This window comes from Squalius cephalus (genome assembly GCF_949319135.1).
Source record: "Squalius cephalus genome assembly, chromosome: 13".
NCBI classification, from domain to species: Eukaryota; Metazoa; Chordata; class Actinopteri; order Cypriniformes; family Leuciscidae; genus Squalius; species Squalius cephalus.
This window is the reverse complement of record NC_137134.1, coordinates 25,123,272-25,141,494: the sequence shown is the minus strand read 5'-3', so window position 1 is coordinate 25,141,494 and position 18,223 is coordinate 25,123,272. Positions and strand designations below refer to the sequence as shown.

Below are 18,223 nucleotides of genomic sequence, written 5' to 3'. Positions count from 1 at the left end.
ATAGAACTATAAATTGAACGCAAAATTAACAAGAATAAAGATTTGTCTGTTACATACCAGCCTCTTCATTGATAATTAGAAAAGTTTTTTGGGGCAAACGGGCATCCCTCCAGGGATGCAGCCGCTCTTCTCTAGTTACATGGCACATAGTCTGAGTGTTAAACATTGACTAACTGGGGCTCAGCTAGCAGAAAGACTGGCTAAACCGACTGTCCACTTGATGTCTCACGTCACAGAATTTAGATAAACCCATCACATATCGACACTTTCACCTAGATATCGTCATACAGAGACTGTGTCTGTTTCCAGAATTAGTAAATACAAAAACACTCAAACAACTTTAAGAGTAAAAATTTAATTGATGGTCAACAAATAAAAAACACATATAATACAGATGAACAAATGATAATTGCACTTTGAAACCAACATTAAAGATTGTGTTCTCAGGTCACCAAAAAGCTGCTATCATGTAAATGAATGGCCAGAACACATTAAATGTTTTTTTTTTCTTTCTTTTTCAGTAGAAAACAGTGTCATGTAAGCGGCCCCTGAGTTAATGACTTATGATTTTTAATGTTTAATGATTTATTTTTTTTATATTTTTACTAACCTATGACTCGTTACCTGTCCCTGATCTATAAGATATATTTTTAGTGTTTCTATTATATATTTTTTTATACAATATCTAATATCAGAATCTAATTTCCATGTGTATAGTTAGTTTTTCGTAAAAAGTACAATATTTGCCTCTGAGATGAAGTGGAGTTGAGTAAAAATCTGAAGATCTTCTGCAGCCACTGAATCGACTCAAAGCTGATTTGAAATCACACTTGAAACTGCTGGTCTTGAAGATGAACTCTGTTTACTGTAAAAACTTCAGATGATGTTTCGTTGTCCTGTCGCTTGTTGTAAAGAAGATAAATGAGTGAAACTCTTCCCTCGTGGAGGAGGGCAGTGATCCGGCTTCTCTCCAGTGTGGATCCTCTCATGTCTTTTCAGGTTTACTGACTGACTGAAACTGTTGTCACAGTGAGAACACTTGTAAGGTTTTTCTCCGGTGTGGATCCTCTCATGCCTTTTCAGGTTTACTGACCATTTGAATCTCTTGTCACAATGAGAACACTTGTATGGCATCTCTCCAGTGTGATTCCTCTCGTGTGCCTTCAGATATTCTGCCTGACTGAATCTCTTTTCACAGTGAGAACACTTGTAAGGTTTTTCTCCGGTGTGGATCCTCTCATGCCTTTTCATGGATTCTAGCCATTTGAATCTTTTGTCACAGTGTGAACACTTGTAAGGTTTTTCTCCAGTGTGATTCCTCTCATGTTTTTTCATGGATTCTAGCCATTTGAATCTTTTGTCACAGTGTGAACACTTGTAAGGTTTTTCTCCAGTGTGGATCCTCTCATGTGTTTTCAGATATACTGACTGACTGAATCTCTTGTCACAGTGTGAACACTTATAAGGTTTTTCTCCAGTGTGAATTCTCTGATGCTTTTTCACGTCAGCTTCTGTAAAAAAGGTCTTCCCACAATCAAAGCACACATGATTCTTCACACCACTGTGTCTTTCCTGGTGTGATTTTAAAGTGCCCAGTCGACTAAAACTCTTTCCACACAAAGAACACATGTGAGGCTTTTCCTTTGAATGAATGTTTAGGTGGCTCCTCAGGGATGATGCTGAAAAATATGATTTACCACATTGATCACAGCTATATGGTCTTTCTCCAGAATGAGAAAGCACATGTGATTTAAAATTTCTTAAATGTGCAAATCTCTTCCCGCACTGATCACACGTGTACGGCTTCTCTCCAGTGTGGATTCTCATGTGTAAATTAAGGCTTCTTTTTTTTAAGAAATTTTTCCCGCACTGATCACATGTGTGCAGATTCTCTCCAGTGTGGATGTTCATGTGTACATTAAGGCCTCTTTTTTTTTTAAAACTCTTCCCACACTGATCACATGTGTGTCGCTTCTTTCCAGTGTGGAACTTCATCTGAATTTTAAGGGTTCCTTGTTGTGCCAAACTCTTCCCACACTGATCATAGGTGTGAGGCTTTTCTCCAGTGTGGATTATCATGTGTCTCTTCAGGATTCCATTTTCTGTGAAACTCTTCCCACACTGAGGGCAGGTGAAAGATTTTCTCAATAAATTACTTTCAGTCTGTGAGCGACTTGAAGATTTTTCACCAGCTTTGACATGATGTTTCTCCTTTGCTTCTCTAAGTTCTTCACTCTCCTTGTCATCCATCAGATCTAAAAGGAAAGAAAGGTTTAATTTTCAGTAAATCATAAAAAGTACTGGAGAAATGAGAAGGGAAAGAACATGAATTTAACCCTGATATTTTATCAGCAAGAAACCAATAACTGCCTTTACCAACAAAACAAAATCTGATATATTTAAGTTTTCTTTCTTAATCTGTTATCTATCTATTCCCAAATCACTTGTCCTTTGTAGGGTCACAGTAATCCTGGAGACTATCAGCATGTCTAGCCATAGACAGGGAAACACCCTGGATTAATTCACAGATTAGTTCATAGATTACAGTGTTCACAGGTAGGTTAACTTGCTTTGACTTGTGACATGTATGTGTGACATAACATGCCATTAGAGGTGAACACTAATTCAGTTATGTATGTCCTGTTTTGTTTGTTACTTTCCTAATGTATAATTATTCCAGTAAATAAGGGTAGGTGATTTACCAGTAGAGAGTTGACAACCTCTATAAATTTGATACTATCATACAGATAAATCATTATAATGTGTTGAGTTTAATAAAGACACGGAACTCTCATCATGGCAAAACGCAATGAACAGGCATCTCTTTTACTTTCGTTTTCAAAAAGCAAGTGCGAATACCACAAATTGTGCATATGATATGCACTTTATGTCGTGTAATAGGCACGCACTCCACACCCCTAATCCTAACCAAGCAGTTTACAGTGTGTAGGATGCACGCAAAAAAAAAAAAAAAAAAAAAAAAAAAAAAAAAAACATTTTTTGGCATATAAATGGCACGAGAAATAAAATTTGTGGTATAGATACGCACTTTCATGAGAACGTGCTTCATAATCTGCTACTGGGCCGGCCCTCTGTCAAATTTTTAAAACCCAGTGTGGCCCTTGAGCCAAAAAGTTTGCCCACCCCTGCTCTACACGATCCCAGTCGAGAAATAAGGGTCTTATTTGTGGTTAAAAAGTAAAAAGTTTTTTTTTTTTTTTTTATTACCAATTGTGTTTCTAGATGAGACTCTTATTTCTCGACTGGGATCGTGTAGAGACTTTGAAGCTGCATTGAGATGAACATTTGAATGGTTGGTTGCCATTGAAGTCCATTATATGGAGAAAAATCCTGGAATGTTTTCCTCAAAAACCTTAATTTCTTTTTGACTGAAGAAAGACATGGACATCTTGGATGACATGGGAGTGAGGAAATTTTTATTTGAAAGTGAACTAATCTTTTAATGTTCTTCAGCATTATTAATGAAGAATCAAGAATAAACACCAACCTATTAGATGTTCAGTATCTTCATGTTTTATTCTGCAGGGTTCTGGATCATTCATGTTCTCTAAACTCTATTTCTTCACTTGTAAGATGATGAAAATATTCCAGCATTTAGGCCTATTGGTGAATTCCTGTGGGAGGAGCTTCACTGAACTCTAGTTGCTGTATAATGGGAGAATCAGATCTGCAAAAATCAAAAATAAATCAGTTATTAAATGACTCATTAAAGCATTTTACTCATTTACGTTTAACTATCCACTAACAATCTATCAAAATGTAAAATAAATTCAATTGTTTTATATTTGACTCAACATTTCAAATACCCCATATTTGTGTTAGCTGGTTATTTATTTGTTGACCGTTTTATATAAACCCCACCCCACAGACTATAACAAAATTAATGAAGTTAATAGAGGTTTATCTTTAAGATCTCATTTTGCCTCAGTCCGTTCCACCAATGAAATTACTTTAAGTGACAGATTAAAGACAATTTACAAGATATCTAACAAATGAGGAGAAAACAGAAGCTGTTGAGAGATTATCATTATATCAATAATCAGATAATAGGAGTCAGTATTCTGAAAAAGACGATAAAACTGCACTATAACAGTATTTCTCACAGCCTAAAACGAGAAAAACATTACTGTATCAAACGTACAAGAGTAACATTACTAAGTTACTTCAAACATAGAAACAGTCATATACACTAACAAACAAAAAACGCAAAAAAATAGCACAAAAAAGAAACCGTCAAATTGCCAGCTACGCTTATGTGTATTCCAGTAGGCAGACGACAGAAAAGGGACAAATAGCGCAGAATCCAATGAAAATAAGTCAGAAAGGACAGCAAAAACGTTGCTTTTACAAACGTTTTGTCATGATTGTGTTAATATACAAAGCGCTGTGAGTAGCTCACCTCAGAAGACTTTTTTGACTAACGCGCCGGTGGTGACGTCATCACTCCGAGACGAAATGTACTTTATGGAAAGCTGAAAAAACAAATATGTCCTTGGCTTAGACGAATGGAAGGCCATACAGACAGCTATTTCTTTAGACCTAACGTGTACAGACAATACAACGCGAAGACGCGTTATTGTGTTGACCATAGACATGGTGCACTGCAGACGTTTAAACCCAGGATTTCCTTTGTCAAAATAAAAGTCACATCAACTAGTACCGCAAAATCTACACTTTTTATATTAAAGGTACCATATTTTACACCTTTCTGGAGTTTTATTTCAGGTTTTTGTGTCCTTAAGCTAGTCCTTAATATATATTTGCAGTAAGTACCAAAAAACATTTCAATATATTTTTACATCTTTCTCATGAGCTCTGCTAAGAAAAGCCTGTTTTAGCCTGTCTAATTAACATTCTGATTAGCCTGTTGATTTCTGAGTGACGCACGGCTAGACCAACCACAGGTAACTATATAGGGTTATATGCTGTAGGCTAGCCTGTCCAGCTTTGGCTTGGTGATGCTCAAGTAAGGTAAATAAATCACCTGTAATGATGGACATTGCTGAGGAAAATTTTATCCGGCTCGAATCGGCGACGACAGGAGACAACCAACCACCTCCTCAAACATGTTTACAAAATGATGTTTCTGAATGGTAATTCTTTCGGCGTTATTGTAAGAGTATTATAATTACAATTAGGCTACATCAATGCTGCGCGCAGATTTAACGTTAATATAAAATGTCTGTAAACATACTCAGACTTTTGAAATAACGTTACCCATGCAAGTACACTAAATGTTGGTTTATTTTAGCAAAACAAAAGACACAGAGACTGAGTGAACTCAATCTCACCACTGAATAAAAAAAAAGACCCCAATAGGGCCGGTGTCTGTAATTAGCAAAACAAACAACGTATTTTGTCTTGTTTCCAACAGATATTCTATCAAAGCTTGTGGCAACTATAGACTGTACAAAACAACACGTCAGTACCAATTTAGCAACATGTTAGTGTTGCATATCTATTTACAAACTATAATTTCAGGTTATGCTGGCTCCATAATGTACCAAAAAACATAAAATGTTTTAGAAGTTTATTTACGGGTTGCGAATGTGAGGTCGGACCCAACAATGTAGAGACTGCAGCATCTTTTTTTTTTTCATACTTTTATTGAAGGAAGAACAAAGTGAAGTTTTACATACAAACGAGTTGGGACTGCAGCATCTTTGATGAGTGGCTTCTTTGAAAAACCGCCATTGATCTGTGCCGGATTGACGAAGCAGTCAATCAGTGAAATGTGCAGAACAGACAGTTTGGATCCTTCCACCTCAACGTTATACATTGTATTGCTGTTAAAAGAGCTAATCTTTGAGGGTATATAGAAAAGTCAGTAGCCTATATAGTAATGAATCAACACTGAACTTACTTAAACTGGACAGACACTATTTTCTTCTAGAGCTGCTGTACAGCCAAAACAAACTGAGTTGCATTATTTTCCTGTTAACACTGCAGTGTAAATCTGCTTTGAAACAATCTCTATTGTAAAAAGTGCTATATAAAGGTGATTTGACAATATGTTTTTTTTTTTTTACAAAATGTAAAGATACAGTAGCAATATTACATTTTTACAGCTAAAAAAAGTTTAGAATTTACGAATCTGTATAGCAAAAGTAGATAAAATGCCGATGTGTAGCAGTCGCAGCTGGCAGTTAGAAGTGCGAATGGTGAATAATAACTAAGCTTGAGGTGGAAACAGTCTGAAAACAGGTAAGAGCCAGGAATGATACTCAACGATCAATGTTCTTATATGGGACTTTCAACCCCTCCATAGTGGTTTCATCTCCCACCTTGCTGGTGCCAGTCCAGATCACATATTGAAGGACAGAAAAAGAGGGAGATAGAAGAAACACACACAACGCTTCCTCAAAGTGAAATGTATTTTTCCAAAACAGTAGAGTCAAAGAAAGACTTTCAATTCACAATTCAAAGTATGAACAATATTCTTCTTATTATTCATCATTCTTGGTAAAGAATTATTTTATTTTAATCACTTACTAAAATCACTCCATATAGCAGTAGTTCCGGAGTAAGTCATGAGAATGTTTAGGAGTTCCAAACACACACACAATGATAATTTAGGGGCTTCACTGCCGTATTTAATTGCAGTTGTCACTCTTGAAACTATACAGTGTGTACGTGGCATTTGTTTTGGGACGTGAAGTCTCTAAGGCTGCATTTACACTACCTGTCTTGACGCCCAATTTCAATTTGTTGACTATATCAGATTTTTTAACGACCTGCTTGCATCTTTTAAAAGTAACCCATATCTGATATCTGCATTTACACAATAGCCTACACTTGGCGAAACAACCCAAGGTAGACATGCTGAATGGGAATGTAATACGCTTTGTTACCAATATTTTGCTGTGATCTTGACCACCTTGTACTTGCTTTTTAAGCTTTTGATTTTACGTTGCGCTGTAGCCATGAGCGCTTAAAACCACGCTTTCCCATCTCGCCTGGAATTTCTTTAATTCTTTAATTTAAAGAGTCATGTGATCACGGTTGGTGTCCAGAGTTGCCAACTCTCGCGAGACAAATAAGCTACTGGAGCTTCAAAAACAAGTCCAAAACAAGCCCAGTATTATTAGATTATTTAGTTTCAGCATTATCATTTATTATTTATTACCAATAAATGAGCCTGCAACATATTAAACTGAAACCACTCCTTTATTAGAAAAGGATAAACGGATTAGGAAAAAAAATATTTAAAAAAAATAAGCGAACTGCAACAAAGCGGAGGGCACGCACTATCCTCATCTCCGATCACCTGTGAGGCTGGATAGGATTGGAGAGATGGAAAAGGACAAAAATACAAGCAGGAAAAGACAAGAGCATTAAGGGGAGCTGTAACATATATTTAGCTTAAAAAAATAAATTTGAACCATATGTATCTTCTGTTAGTATAGTATAGGACTAGGCCTACTTGTTTTTTTTTAATAAAGCCTGTGATAATTAATACTATTTTAATTTTATAAAAATTAATATAATTTTTATTTAATAATAAATAAAAAAACATTGTAAAAATTACAAATTTACCTTACAAAAGAAGGTCATCCCTCTCCTCCCCTGCACTGTCCATCATCTCCCCAGCGTATACATCCCAACACTGAAGCGCTGCAACATTTCTTGGCTTGGGACAAAGTCCTTGCAACAAATTCCGAGTCTTCTTAGGCCGTAGCGAGTATTTTCTGCCCCATTCTGTTCCACAATTTAGATTTTACATGGTTCATTTGTGAAAAAACCCTTTCAATGTCAGCATTGCTCAAAGGCATCTCAAGAAGAGACAGCGCAAACAGGGCCAGATCTTTAAAACACTGTTCCCCACTGCTGTCCTTGTAGTTCAGAACTTTGGCCCAGAACTGTTCTGCTTGACAGTCATCCTTTATTTTCCACTCATGGAAGCTGATTGCCTGATACTCTGCATCCAGGGCCCCGAGATCACCAGTGTACATTTTCAGCATGATGGATACTGTGGCTAACTGTGGTTTGTTCTGTGATAGAATCACAGATGAGTTGAATGATGACATGGATTTCCAGGTATTGATATTTGCTGGGAGCCTTTTCTGCACCTGCTTTGCTGCTTCCAGAAGGAAATCCCGGCATCTGTTCTTCATATTTGTTTCGACAGTGCTGTCCAGCTTTGCCTCTCCAAACCGCACACAGGTGCAGATGGTTGGTTGTGTCATTCAAATTGACATCAAGGAGTTTGGAATCAGAAATCAATGAGTTTGGAATCAGAAGGAGGTATGCATTCCCATTTTCGAGTTGAAACAATTTGTTGACTCTAGAAAACTCATATAAGATGGGCATGAGAAACTCCAGGTACAGTTTATTTACAGGATCACAGTACATCTGGTAGAGTACTTCTGCATCATGCTTCGTTTTGCATCTTTTCACAGCTGGAAATTTAACTTCAGCTCATCCCTTTCCTTTTACACACAGTCACAGCAGTCATATATGGAGAGCCATCTAGTGCCTGAAAGCTGCACTAGCATCAATGGCGTTTCACCAGGGTTGATTAATTGGTGAATTTTGCCATATTGCAGACTGATCTCATGAAATGGCGTATGTATGACACGCCAATTCGTATTTCCATTTTTGGCGTGTTATCAACACGCATAATCGCTTTTCAGCGTGTTTATCAACGCCGTTGATTTACGTTACATTACTGTATATAAATATATATGACCTACCCCAACCGCGTCCCTAAACCTACCCATCACTCGGGTTAATACCATTTATGAGTGTTCCCCTACCATCCTAGGAAAAAAAATATTGCTCCCCAGATGTAGATATTTTCCTCCGTTTCGCTCGAACATTTAACGGCGTACACATACACGCGGAATCACTCTGACGTTTAACGGCGTACACATACACGCGCGTGGACATACACGCGGAAAGCTCAAAATGCGTATAAATAACATGCCACTTGACTTGAAAGTGGCGTGTATGTTTACGCAAAGTCATGATGTCATGTTGCATATTGTCTGCACCTCAGTGCACTGTGAGAAAACCAGTTGTGCGAATGTGAAATTAAAAACTCGAGATTGCAAGTCAGTGTTTCAGCGGCTTTGCTGGCACAAAGTTGAATTGAATGACACGCACTTAAGCAGTTGTAGTTTCTCATTCTTTTTGAGAAGGTGAGTATAAACTCTGAGTTTTTCCGTCAAACCATAACATTACAACCATCAGTTCCGATGCCACACTTCTTGAAATCCAGACCGATACGGTCAAGAAACTGCATCAGTGTTGTCGCGATTGCTTCTGCTGTCACTCCCTGCATATCCACTAAACCCAAAAATGTTGAAGCAATTTAGTTTGAGACACTGAAGTAATGCACTACCACACATAGCTGTGAATACGGAGCCTCTCCAATATCTTTTAGCAAGTCTTTAAACATGCAGGGGGCTATGACATTGCTGATAAGTGCTGTACATTTTGTACGATGGATGCTTTTGTCCTTTTCAAAGGCGAATTTACCAATTCACCCAAGTGATCAACTGAACTAACTGCTGTGTGGCAAGCTATATAGCTTGCTAGATGAAGCACAGCCATTTGATTTGTAGATGAAGGTTTTGACACTGTAAAACCGATGTCTGTTAGACGTGTTGAGGACAATGGTTGGGCATTCCGCTTGTGTTTTTCTGTGCTTACATGTTGCTCCATGGTGAGCACGAGTCTCTGTTTTACAGTACCTGTGCATCGCTTTACTCTCTGATCACCAACCACTTGACCTATCCAGTCTTTAAGTTGTTTATCCTTTTCCCAGTCTTTGTTATACTTTTTGCCATACTTGGACCACTTCATTGGAGGCATTGTTTGTAGAAATTGAAATATATGTATTTACGTCTATCATAGCTTGGATTACAGCATTGCGTGCCTGCACGTTGAACAGGATTTTTCTCTAATGAGGGGGATAAGGGGGCAGATTCGGCGGAATGTTTTGACGAAATTACACCACAGCACATATATGATTGCACTGATTGAGTATAGCTCTATCTATAGCTTTGAGCAGACAGTGTCAATCAATCAAATGAATGGCCAGAACACATTAAACGTTTTTTTCTTCTTTTTTTTCAGTAGAAAACAGTGTCATGTAAGCGGCCCCTGAGTTAATGACTTATGATTTTTAATTATTAATGATTTTTTTTTTTTTTTTTACCAACCTATGATTCGTTACCTGTCCCTGATCTATAAGATATATTTTTAGTGTTTCTATTATATAATTTTTATTCATTATCTACTATCGAAATCTAATTTCCATGTGTAAAGTCAGTTTTTCGTAAAAAAATACAATATTTGCCTCCGAGATGAAGTGGAGTTGAGTAAAAATATGAAGTACTTCTGCAGCCACTGAATCAAGAGAGATTTTAAGTTGATTTGAAATCACACTTGAAACTGCTGGTCTTGAAGATGAACTCTGTTTACTGTAAAAACTTCAGATGATGTTTCGTTGTCCTGTCGCTTGTTGTAAAGAAGATAAATGAGTGAAACTCTTCCCTCGTGGAGGAGGGCAGTGATCCGGCTTCTCTCCAGTGTGGATCCTCTCATGTCTTTTCAGGTTTACTGACTGACTGAAACTGTTGCCACAGTGTGAACACTTGTAAGGTTTTTCTCCGGTGTGGATCCTCTCATGTTTTTTCAGGTCTACTGACCATTTGAATCTCTTGTCGCAATGAGAACACTTGTATGGCATCTCTTCAGTGTGATTCCTCTCGTGTGCCTTCAGGTTTCCTGACTGATTGAATCTCTTGTCACAGAGTGAACACTTGTAAGGTTTTTCTCCAGTGTGGATCCTCTCATGATTTTTCAGATGTACTGACAGACTAAATCTTTTGTCACAGTGTGAACACTTGAAAGGGTTTTCTCCAGTGTGGATCCTCTCATGTTTTTTCAGATATTCTGACTGATTGAATCTCTTTTCACAGTGAGAACACTTGTAAGGTTTTTCTCCGGTGTGGATCCTCTCATGTGTTTTCAGAGATGATGACTGACTGAATCTCTTGTCACAGTGTGAACACTTGTATGGCTTCTCTCCAGTGTGGATCCTCTGGTGCTGTTTCACTTCAGTATCAGTAACAAAGGTCTTCCCACAATCAAAGCACACATGATTCTTCACACCATCGTGTCTTTCCTGGTGTGATTTTAAAGTACTCAGCTGACTAAAACTCTTTCCACACAAAGAACACATGTGAGACTTTTCCTTTGAATGAATGTTTAGGTGGCTCCTCAGGGATGATGCTGAAAAATATGATTTACCACACTGATCACAGCTATATGGTCTTTCTCCAGAATGAGAACGCAGATGTGATTTAAAAGTGTATTCATGTGCAAATCTCTTCCCGCACTGATCACACGTGTACGGCTTCTCTCCAGTGTGGATTTTCATGTGTATATTAAGGCTTTTTTTTTTTAAGAAATTTTTCCCGCACTGATCACATGTGTGCAGATTCTCTCCAGTGTGGATGTTCATGTGTACATTAAGGCCTCTTTTTTTTTTAAAACTCTTCCCACACTGATCACATGTGTGTCGCTTCTTTCCAGTGTGGAACTTCATCTGAATTTTAAGGGTTCCTTGTTGTGCCAAACTCTTCCCACACTGATCATAGGTGTGAGGCTTTTCTCCAGTGTGGATTATCATGTGTCTCTTCAGGATTCCATTTTCTGTGAAACTCTTCCCACACTGAGGGCAGGTGAAAGATTTTCTCAATAAATTACTTTCAGTCTGTGAGCGACTTGAAGATTTTTCACCAGCTTTGACATGATGTTTCTCCTTTGCTTGTCTAAGTTCTTCACTCTCCTTGTCATCCATCAGATCTAAAAGGAAACAAGGTTTAATTTTCAGTAAATCATAAAAACTGGAGAAATGAGAAGGGAAATAACATAAATTTAACCTTGATATTTTATCAGAAACAAACCAATAACTGCCTTTACCAACAAAACAAAATCTGATATTTTTAAATTTTCTTTCTTAATCTGTTATCTATCCATTCCCAAATCACTAGTAATAACCAGTTCACTAGTAGACACGAGAAATAAGGGTCTTATTTGTGGTTAAAAAGTATGCAACTGTTGTTTTTTGAAAATTACCAATCGTTTCGCTAGATAAGACCTGTATTTCTCGACTGGGATCGTGTAGATACTTCGAAGCTGCATTGAGACTGACATTTGAACCTTCTTTGAACATTTGAATAGTTGGTTGCCATTGAAGTCCATTATATGGAGAAAAATCCTGGAATATTTTCCTCAAAAACCTTAATTTCTTTTCGACTGAAGATAGAAAGACATGGACTTGGATGAAATGGGGGTGAGTAAATTATTTCATTTTTTATTTGAAAGTGAACTAATCTTTTAATGTTCTTCAGCATTATTAATGAAGAATCAAGAATAAACACCAACCTATTAGATGTTCAGTATCTTCATGTTTTATCCTGCAGGGTTCTGGATCATCCATGTTCTCTAAACTCTATTTCTTCACTTGTAAGATGATGAAAATATTCCAGCATTCCACGGCCTATTGGTGAATTCCTGTGGGAGGAGCTTCACTGAATGCTAGTTGCTGTATAATGGGAGAATAAGATCTGCAAAAATCAAAAAATAAATCAGTTATTAAATTACTCATTAAAGCATTTTACTTATTTACATTTAACTATCCACTAACAATCTATCAAAATGTAAAATAAATGAAATTGTATTATATTTGACTCAACTTTTCAACTACCCGTATTTTTGTTAGCTGGTTATCATTTATTTGTTTTATGTTTTTATGCTTTCTACTATAACAAAACTAATGAAGTTAAGAGAGGTTTATCTTTAAGATCTCAATCGAGTTCACTTTGCATCAGTCTGTTCCACCAATGAAATTACTTTAAGGGACAGATTAAAGTGATTAAATACAATTTTCGAGAGATCTAAAAAATGAGGAGAGAACAGAAGCTGTTGACATTAAATAAAGAGATAATAATTTTATAAATAATCAGATGAGTCAGTATTCTGAAAAAGACAGTTACACTGCACTATAATAGTATTTCTCACAGCCTAAAACGAGAAAACCATTAATAATGTATCAAACGTACAAGAGTAACATTACTAACGTTACTTAAAACATCGAAACAGTCACACACAAAACACCAAAAAAAAAAAAAAAAAAAAAATAAAAATCGCACAAAGAAATCATGAAATTGTTAAATGTATAGCAGTAGGCAGACGCCAGAAAAGGCAAACAAATAGCTCAGAATCCAATGAAAATAAGACAGAAAGGACAGCAAAAACGTTGCATATACAAACGTTATGATTGTGTTAATATACAAAGCGCTGTGAGTAACTCACCTCAGAAGACTTCTTTGACTAACGCGCCGGTGGTGACGTCATCACTCCGAGACGAAATGTACTTTATGGAAAGCTGAAAAAACAAATATTTCCTTTAGACCAGGTGTCACCAACCCTGCTCCTGGAGGGCTACTGTCCTGCAGACTTTAGGTCCAACCCTGTTCCAACACACCTGCCTGTAATTATCAAGCAACCCTGAACAGCTTGATTAGCTGGTCCAGGTGTGTTTGATTGGGGTTGGAGCTGAAATCTGCAGGACTGTAGCCCTCCAGGAGCAGGGTTGGTGACACCTGCTTTAGACGAATGGAAGGCCATCAGACAGCTATTTCTTGAGACATAACGTGTACAGACGATACAACGCGAAGACGCGTTATTGCGTGTAGTTGACCAGACTGTGCAGACGTTAAACCCAGAAACCCAGAATTTCCGTTGTCAAAATAAAAGTCACATCAACTAGTACCGCAAAATCTACTTTTTTATATTAAAGGTCCCATACTGTACACCTTTCTGGAGTTTTATTTCAGGTTTTGGTGTCCTTAAAAATATATATTTGCGGTATAAGTAGCCTACCAAAAAACATCTATATTTTAGCTCCATTCTCAGGAGGTCTGCTAAGAAAAGGTCGATTTTAGCCTTTCTAATTAATATTCATGAGCCTCTCTTCTGATTGGCCTGTTGATTTCTGAGTGACACATGGCTAGGCCAACCACAGGTAACTAGGGTAATGCCTGTCCTGAGGGTTGTTCCATAAAAGATGCTTAGAAAAGCGGGGATTAAACTCCAAAACCGGACTTGAATGAGCCTAACAAATAAGTTGGGGCTAAAGTGGGCACAAAACATTCAGCCAGTAAAAAAAGAAAACCTGTAGTATATATATATATTGTATTTAGGCCTATCTATCTATCTATCTATCTATCTAGATAGATCTGTCTATATTGTCTAATTTATCACTGTAGATTTGTAGCCTTATTTAAGTTGATTTTCTGTATACTGTGTATTTATTTTTGGACTAATGGTGGTTAATAAAGTCCAATAATGGTATGAGAGAGTGTCAGTGGTAATATCATTGTGTTCCTATTGGTCAGTGTTAGAGGATCTTTGTAACAACTGAGGCTTAGCCTGACAGTTAGCCTGCCCTGGACCAGGCTAGTTTCCCAGCATAAGTTGCCAGGGTAACTGAGTTTGAACTATTTTAAGTTTGCTTTATGAAACAGAATCCACCGACAATAAGTCTGACTAACCAAAATTAGCCTGGCTTGTATTCTAATCTTGTTTTATGGAACAACCCTCTGCTGTGGCTTGGTGATGGTCAAGTTAGGTAAATAAAACACCTGTAATGATCAATATTATCCGTCTGCAGTCCCGGAGGCCACATTTTCAGGACCCCAGTTCTAGGACTGCATTTCTAGGACCCTAGTTCTCTTACGAGAGTCCTCTCGTACTGCGTTTTTGTAAAAACGCTACGGGAAAAGTCTCTTTTCACGAAATACTGAAGCAAAAAATTATCCTTAATTTTCATACATGTAAAGCGCGTTGCAGCAGTACACAGCTATGGCGAGACGGCTTGCTCGCTCATTGGCTGCTCTGCGGCAACTGCATAAGCCTATCGAGCGAGGCCTGAAGTGAAGTCAGGCCAATGAGGGCGCTTCGCGCCCTCCTCGCCATTTCCCGCCGAGACGGGTGTGGCTAATCCCTATAAAAGGAGCTCGAAAAGGCTGATTCACTTGATTTTAATCTCTTCAGCGAAGTGCACGCATCGCTGGATCACGGAAGCAAGCGTCGTTTGAAGCAAGCACTTCAGCGGGACGAGCCCTCGAAGCCGCTGGCCAACGCCGCCTTCTACAGCCGTACCTGCTGCGCTTTCCGACGCCCATATCCTTTATTGCATTTGCTCTGTTTTGTGTGTGTGTGTGTGTGTTCGCTTGTAACACTCACTCCCTAAAAGAGCTGCGTCTTTTTAAAGATGCCATCCTGCGGCTCGTGCCGAGCTCCACTCACCGAGGGAGACAGTCATGTCATCTGTGTCTCCTGTTTGGGTGAGGACCATGCAGCGCTCGCCGGCTTCTCCCGAATCACTTCCTGATGCTCAGCGCCCGCAGTCTGCCGCCGCTTCATCTGAGGAAGTTGTTTCAGAGGCCGCGTCGGGGGAAAGGATTCCTGCTCTCTGCTGGCTTCAGGCAGCGAGGACTGGGCGAGCTCTGAGGATCTCGCGCCTCCCACCCGCAAGCCCACGACGAGAGCCAACATCGAGACGGAGCTCATGCAAGTACTCGCGCTGGCCGCGGAGAGCCTCGGCCTCGAGTGGTCTGCACCGGAGCCCCCCTCTCGCACCCGGCTGGATGGTAGCTTCCTCCCTGGTGAGCGCACTTCTCCGGAATCAAAGCCCGCTCCTTTTCTTCCTGAGTTACATGAAGAAGTTGCGAAGGCCTGGAACGCGCCCTACTCTGCGCGAACGCGCTCATCTGTGTCGCCTGCATTTTCCTCACTGGATAATGCCAAAGACCGAGGCTACCTTTCACTTCCGCCGGTGGAACAGGCGATAGCGACCCATCTTTGCCCGCCCTCTGCTGGACGGCGGACTAAACCGGTGTTGCCCTCTGAAGCCTGCCGCATGACGTCGACGCTGCTCGCGCGAATTTTCTCCGCCGCTGGGCAGGCTGCGTCAGCGCTACACACCATGGCTACGCTGCAGATATTCCAGGGTGATCTCCTCCGGAAGTGGGACGAGATGGGACCTGACGCTATCTGCATCGTGGATTTGAGGAGTGCTTCTGATCTCACGCTCCGAGCCACCAAGGCTGCTGCACAAGCCATGGGACGGTGTATGGCTTCCGCCACTGTTGCTGAGAGGCACTTATGGCTGACGCTCACGGAGATGGCCGATTCCGAGCGCACCGCGTTTCTTCGACGCCCCGCTGTCTTCCGCTGGCCTTTTTGGTTCCTCTCTCTCCGAGTTCGTGGAGAGATTTACCGAAGCCCAGAAAGCGTCTCAAGCCTTCAAGCACTTCCTACCGAAGCGCTCCGGCTCTGCAGCGAGTCGTGATAAACAGACCCCGCGGAGCTCTCAGCCTCAGCCCCTGCCTCCGGCCGCCTCTTCACAGCAGCGACAGCAGCGCAGCTCGAGGCCCCGCTCTCGCTCAAGCGCCCGACGCCCCACTATGCGCGGGCCGCGGCCGAGGGTTGTGGTGAAACCGGAAGCCCCGAAGAAGTCCTAGCACGCCTAGGAAAGCGCAGGTGTGTGAGTCCCGTTGCGGCCGGCCTCTCACCCAAGCGCATCGCTGTTTCAGTCCCAAGATTTGCGGCTGTTCCAGCGTTTTCTGCAAGGTGCAAGCCCGCACAGTTGCCCGCTTGCCTGCACACAAAAGCCGTTCTCACGGCTACCCAGATATATCCCGAAAAGAGTGTATTTTCTGGTGTCCCGGCCACGGCCGATGGTGCTATAAATGTAGTGTCGATGCCCACTCCTCAGTGCCCATCTCTACACACAAGCACAGCCCTACACTTAGGGCTCGCGCACATAAAATCGACTCAGGTCGATTGCGCTTCCAACATAGTAAAAGTGCCCACTTCCCAGTGCCCACGAACATTATGTCTAACAGATCACAGGCTCTCTGTAAAAACGAGATCTGTGAGCGCGCGCTCTGCTCAGGCAGACAGCACGCCCAAAGCAGTGAATGTGCCCGCTTCCCGCCCACATTTACTCGCACACATAAGTCCCACAAGACTTTCTCAGTCCTCCCTCACTCAGTTAAGCGCTGTAGTAAGGTCGAGGACGAGCGTTCCGCCCGCTGTATTAAGCGCGCTCCCCGCCTCAAATGCCACAGGCATAACGCCTATGTTATTGAGCCCCGAGGCGCCTCTGTCGCACGGCGAACAGAGCGCGCTCCGTATCCGGCCCTTAGCCAACCATGCAGAAGCATGGGCAGCGCTTCCAGGGGTTTCGGACTGGGTGCTAGGCATTATAAAGAGAGGCTTCTTGCTACAGTTTTGACGACGCCCTCCCCGCTTCACAGCGCGCGTCGAAACTACGGTGTCTTTGGAAGTAGCACACCTACTTCGCGCCGAAATATCAAAACTGATAAGCAAAGTGGCGATAGAGCGTGTACCCCGAGCTCAAAGCGAAGGGGGGCTATACAGCAGATACTTTCTAGTCCCCAAAAAGGACGGCGGTATCAGACCCATACTGGATCTAAGACGGCTGAACAGAGTATTAGTGAAACGCAGTTTCAAAATGCTCACGACCAGGAAAATTCTCGCGCATGTTCGCCGAGAAGACTGGTTCATGTCGATAGATCTGAAGGACGCGTATTTTCAAATACAGATAGCGTCACATCACTTGAGATACTTGAGATTCGCCTTCGAGGGTCAGACATACCAGTATACAGTCCTGCCCTTCGGCTTGTCCCTGGCACCTCGTACATTTACGAAATGCATGGACGCAGCGCTCGCTCCTCTCAGACTCAGAGGCATGCGAGTGCTGAACTATTTGGACGACTGGCTGATCCTAGCTCAATCACGATCACAGCTCGTGGAGCACAGAACCATTTTACTCGATCACCTCGAGAATCTTGGTATCACGGTCAATTGGACGAAGAGTTAACTGAACCCCAGTCAAACGATTTCGTTTCTGGGTACCGTTCTGGACTCACAGTCTATGACAGCGCGGCTGTCGCCACAGCGCGTGCTGCACATTCAGCGCGCGGCGAGATCATTCCGCTGCGGCGCGACCACCCCGCTCAGGAAGTTTCAAAGGATGCTAGGTCTCATGGCCTCAGCATCACCAGTTCTCCAGCTGGGCTTGCTCCGCATGCGCCCGCTGCAGTTCTGGTTGAGAGCGCGAGTACCGCGCGGAGCGTGGGTGTCTGGTCGATTA

At 41.0% G+C, this 18,223-nt stretch overlaps 2 protein-coding genes across 5 annotated transcripts; both read right to left on the bottom strand.

Annotated features, from left to right (window-relative positions):
• Positions 1–342: 342 nt before the first annotated feature.
• On the bottom strand, positions 343–4,647 carry LOC307169702 (uncharacterized protein). Of its 3 annotated transcripts, none has more exons than XM_079890469.1 (3): positions 4,421–4,647; positions 3,509–3,688; positions 343–2,255 (listed from the first exon to the last, which is right to left on the bottom strand). In XM_079890469.1, the coding sequence occupies exons 2-3, from the start codon at positions 3,561–3,563 to the stop codon at positions 877–879; spliced, it is 1,434 nt and encodes a 477-aa protein (XP_079746595.1). In that variant the 5' UTR covers positions 3,564–3,688; positions 4,421–4,647; the 3' UTR covers positions 343–876. The 3 variants fall into 3 exon arrangements, with proteins under 3 accessions (XP_079746595.1, XP_079746596.1, XP_079746597.1); XM_079890470.1 differs by lacking the exon at positions 4,421–4,647 and adding an exon at positions 4,253–4,321 and having other exon boundaries at positions 349–2,255; XM_079890471.1 differs by lacking the exon at positions 3,509–3,688 and having other exon boundaries at positions 349–2,255.
• Positions 4,648–8,887: 4,240 nt separating this feature from the next.
• LOC307169703 (uncharacterized protein) lies at positions 8,888–13,784 on the bottom strand. Of its 2 annotated transcripts, XM_079890472.1 has the most exons (4): positions 13,641–13,784; positions 13,351–13,442; positions 12,421–12,580; positions 8,888–11,838 (listed from the first exon to the last, which is right to left on the bottom strand). In XM_079890472.1, the coding sequence occupies exons 3-4, from the start codon at positions 12,473–12,475 to the stop codon at positions 10,460–10,462; spliced, it is 1,434 nt and encodes a 477-aa protein (XP_079746598.1). In that variant the 5' UTR covers positions 12,476–12,580; positions 13,351–13,442; positions 13,641–13,784; the 3' UTR covers positions 8,888–10,459. The 2 variants fall into 2 exon arrangements, 1 of the variants encoding a protein (XP_079746598.1); XR_013823172.1 differs by lacking the exons at positions 8,888–11,838; positions 13,641–13,784 and having other exon boundaries at positions 12,484–12,602; positions 13,351–13,415.
• Positions 13,785–18,223: the final 4,439 nt, after the last annotated feature.